This window comes from Sinocyclocheilus grahami, unplaced genomic scaffold, assembly GCF_001515645.1.
Source record: "Sinocyclocheilus grahami isolate Dianchi unplaced genomic scaffold, SAMN03320097.WGS_v1.1 scaffold253.1, whole genome shotgun sequence".
In the NCBI taxonomy this organism is placed as follows: domain Eukaryota; kingdom Metazoa; phylum Chordata; class Actinopteri; order Cypriniformes; family Cyprinidae; genus Sinocyclocheilus; species Sinocyclocheilus grahami.
The window spans coordinates 581,654-585,860 of NW_015505432.1; the positions used below are offsets into that span (position 1 = coordinate 581,654).

At 37.9% G+C, this 4,207-nt stretch overlaps 1 protein-coding gene across 2 annotated transcripts in view; it reads right to left on the reverse strand.

Moving 5' to 3' along the window:
* LOC107598574 (NADPH--cytochrome P450 reductase-like) overlaps positions 1-4,207 on the reverse strand; it is a 35,435-nt gene that overhangs the window by 15,454 nt on the left and 15,774 nt on the right. For both annotated transcript variants that reach the window (XM_016289951.1, XM_016289950.1), the window contains exons 3-5: positions 2,856-2,904; positions 2,404-2,532; positions 2,176-2,325 (exon numbers count right to left, since the gene is read on the reverse strand). In XM_016289951.1, the coding sequence (XP_016145437.1) occupies positions 2,176-2,325; positions 2,404-2,532; positions 2,856-2,904 (328 nt within the window). The remainder of the gene's footprint in view (positions 1-2,175; positions 2,326-2,403; positions 2,533-2,855; positions 2,905-4,207) is intronic.

A 4,207-nucleotide genomic window follows, 5' to 3' on the forward strand; every position in this document is an offset into this window, starting at 1 on the left:
TCTCATTGAAAATAAACAATTGCAAACACAACACAATTTTAACAAAAATAAATAAATATATATATCAGATGTGTATCAGTATAATAATGCATCCATGCATTCAGTTTTAAAGGGACAGCGGCCTAATTTAGTTGCTGTTTTCTGTGTCATTAATGTTAATCAAACAACAGAAAGAGAGAAAATCACTCACTACTCTTGACTGAATCACTTTAGTAGCCCTAATTAGGATTAATCTAAATTTCATTTATATAAATAAATATGTCTGCTTGAAAGAATGAAGCATGCTGTAAGCAAGTTGTTAAAAAGAATGCATATTATGCAATGCATGTTATGTTTTATTCAGGAATATATAATAAATATAATAAATGCATTACTCTGTAACTAAACCCATTACTGAATCTAGTGGTTTAGATTTAGTGGACTAAAATCGTATGACATTCGACTAAAAGAAGACGATCTAAAACCCTTCAGATCACTAAAATATGACTAAAACTAAATGGCATTTTCATCAAAGACTATGACTAAACCTAAATCAAAATTAACACTGAATACGAGGTACCGCAAAGGTCAGACTCTCTTAGTCATTCATCACATTGAGTAAGACCAATGAACAGCGGTGATGTGCGGCAAAAGGTTGTTGAGCTTCACAAAATGGGAAGTGGCTGCAAGAAAATAGCAAAAACACTGAAAATGCCCATTTCCACCATCAGGGCAATAATTAAGAATTTTTAGTCAAGTGTTATGAATCGGCCTGGAAGAGGACGTGTGTCTATTTTGTGCCAACACACTGTCAGATGGTTCGAGAGCCCAAAAGATCTCCAAGAATCACAGCTGGAGAATTGCAGAAGTTAGTTGGGTCTTGGGGTCAGAAAGTCTCCAAAACTACAATCCATCCGTGGAAGGGTTTCAAGAAAAAAGCCTCTACTCTCATCCAAAAACAAACTCAAGCGTCTTCGGTTTGCCAGACACTACTGGAACTCAAATGGGATCGGTGTCTTGCGAACACGATCTCCACCAAATTCGAGGGTTCCCTTCAGCCCGAGGAGCCCTCTCGAACGCCACCCTTCGTGCGTCGGTAGCCCCCCGGGATCGCCAGATCGGTTGGCGCCCGACCGCAACTTTAACCGCCCATAACTTCCGAACTCCTGGGACTATCGACGTGGGGGTGGTCTCATTCGAAAGGGGGCCTCAAGACGTACACTCGATTCAGCGCGCGAGAGGGTTCCTCGAGCTGAAGGGAACCCCAGAATTTGGTGCGGATCCGCTGCTATATATATAGATATAGCCGTTCAAATTTTCAATGGTATTCTGTCACGGCAGAGAAGAGTCAGGATCCAAGTGCGAGTGCAAAGGTAAGGTTTATTTAGTAATCACAATAACGGAGACACAATGTGATAATCCTCGGGTCCTGGTCGGAAACAGAGCTCCACAGAGAAATCCCTTCAACCACTGCGTAGACCAAACCAAGGAGAAGGCTGAAGATCCGTACCCTGACTGAGCGAGAACTGGAAACAGAGAACTGACAGGGAGACAGGAACATGAGAATAACGAACCGACAAACACACATTGAACAGAGTGGCCTATAAAGGGCTCGCTAACGAGTTGCAGCTGGCACGCTCTGATTGAGCACCAGCTGCAACCACTAACGAGTGACGTACGCACATACAAGCACATGACAAGACGCAGAAAGACCGTCCGGACCCATGAACCGTGACAGTATTCCATACACTTAAGCTTTAAAGCGTTTCATCCAGATAGCGAGTAGCAAAAATGGAGCGCGCTCTGCTGGACAAACTACGTAATTACACTATTTACAAGCAGTTTACCTGCATTTTATGTTCTGTAAAAAAAAAAATTTCCTATCGGTGGCATATCGGCAACATATACGTCGATACCGATATATCTGGGACAGGCTTATATCAGCCGATAAAATCGGCTAAACGATATATCGGTCAGGCTTTAGGTTGGACTCTCATTCTGACAGCACCCATTCACTGAGGATCCATTGCTGAGACACTATGCAATGCAATGCTACATTTCTCCAAATCTGATGAAGAAACAAACTCATCTACATCTTGGATGGCATGAGGGTGAGCACATTTTCAGCAATTTTTCACCAAAAACCAAACCGATACCCTTAGAAAAATCGTGTATTTGCTATGATGAGGGACTCACTGTATATTTAACTCCAGTGAAGTCAGCATCGCCCTCCTGTAACCAGTCATAGAAGTCCTGAGAGTTATCAGTCGGGTCGCCCTCTCCATATGTGGCCATGCAGAAGATTGCCAGAGAGTTCTCAATCTCAGGCAGACGGGAGAGCTCACTCTGCAAATAAAAGTCTGTGTAAACGAACACAAATGGAGAGGAATAAAGAGCCAATTTTCATCCCATCATATGTATCACCATATCATATTCCTCTGGGTCCGCTGACATTCCCTTCATGCCGTAGCGATGAGCATCTTTTGAAAGTCTGTTGGAAAACTCTTCAGCCGTGCCCGTCTGTGAGCCGTAAAACACCACGATGTTCTTACCCTAGAGGGAAATATTAAAGTCATTATCTACTCAAATGACTATTCCACAAGATTCAATCAGTTAATATGGCATTCAACCAAAGAAAACAACCACTTCTGTAACACAGTTAGCACTTCATTGACTTAAAGTGTAAAAACAACCCTATCTGGACTTATTTTGAGAAACTAAAACAGGCGTTCAGTCTGTTTCAGTTACAATTTTTTTTCCAGCCAATTTAGTTTGACAATTTTACCACTTGCCTAAATAAAGATGTTTAATGGCCAATTTCATCTTATCATTTTAACAACCTCTATTGGAGAAGAGAAGGGTAAAAAATCTCTTACCGTTTTCTTCATTTTGTCAATAAAACTGGTTTCCCTGGTTGTTTGAGCACTACAAAACACAGATCACCACAGGTCACACATCATAATGGATTACAAATAACTACACTACAAATGATCGTGTAAACAAATATAGACAAAAAATAATGAAACAAAAACTGGCATTAAATCAGTGTGAAACTCTGTCTTAGTACCTCTGTAACAGATACACCTGAGTTTAAAATGAAGTAGAAATCACCTATCTGGACTATTTCAGTCTCTAATAAAAGAAATTTGTGACCCTGGAGCACAAAAGCAGTGTTAAGTCGCTGGGGGATATTTGTAGCAATAGCCAACAATACATTGCATGGGTCAAAATTATAGATTTTTCTTTTATGCCAAAAATCATTAGGATATTAAGTAAAGATCATGTTCCATGAAGATATTTTGTAAATGTCCTACTGTAAATATATCAAAACTTAATGTTTGATTAGTAATATGCATTGCTGAGAACTTCATTTGGACAACTTTAAAATGATTTTTAAAATAGTGATTTTTTTGCACCCTCAGATTCCAGATTTTCAAATAGTTGTATCTCAGCCAAATATTGTCCTATCCTAACAAACCATACATCAATGGAGAGCTTATTTATTCATGTATAAATATTGTATGTATAAATCTCATAAACCTTATGACTGGTTTTGTGGTCCAGGGTCACATTTGTGACACGTTCTTCATGTTGCCCAGCCATGCAGGGAAAACGGATTCATTAAAGCAAAAAAATTAAATTATTTTATATATAATTTATTTATATATATATATATATATATTATTTAAAGTTATTTTTGCTTAAATTGTTATGATGATCATTTTAATTTGTAACGACACATTGTCCCCAGCTGAAATCTGATTGGCCCTTCATTGTCTGAGGAAAAAATGCTGTAATTTGTATAGAATTGTCATTGTGTGAAGTACCAAGATCCATATATATATATATATATATATATATATTCATTCTTTACTGCAAACTTTCATTCGAATGTTCATCTGCAATTTATCACAAGGGTTTCTAAAACTGAATAAGAGAAAATAATGTATAAAAGAATTAGTTAGAAGTTATGTAAAATAATTTATAAAAGGATTATGCAAAAGTGAATCAAATGTTAAATAAGAATAATACAGAAGAATAATAGTAATTTCAGATAAATAACATATATAACTATGACTTGACCAACTTTCATCCGCCTGTATTTACTCTTCACACTGAGAGTCAAGAACAGAGCACTTTGTGAGTTTACAATTCTTCACTTTCATCTGGAAAATCTGCCCCTATCTTTACACACACACACACACACACACACACACACACACACACA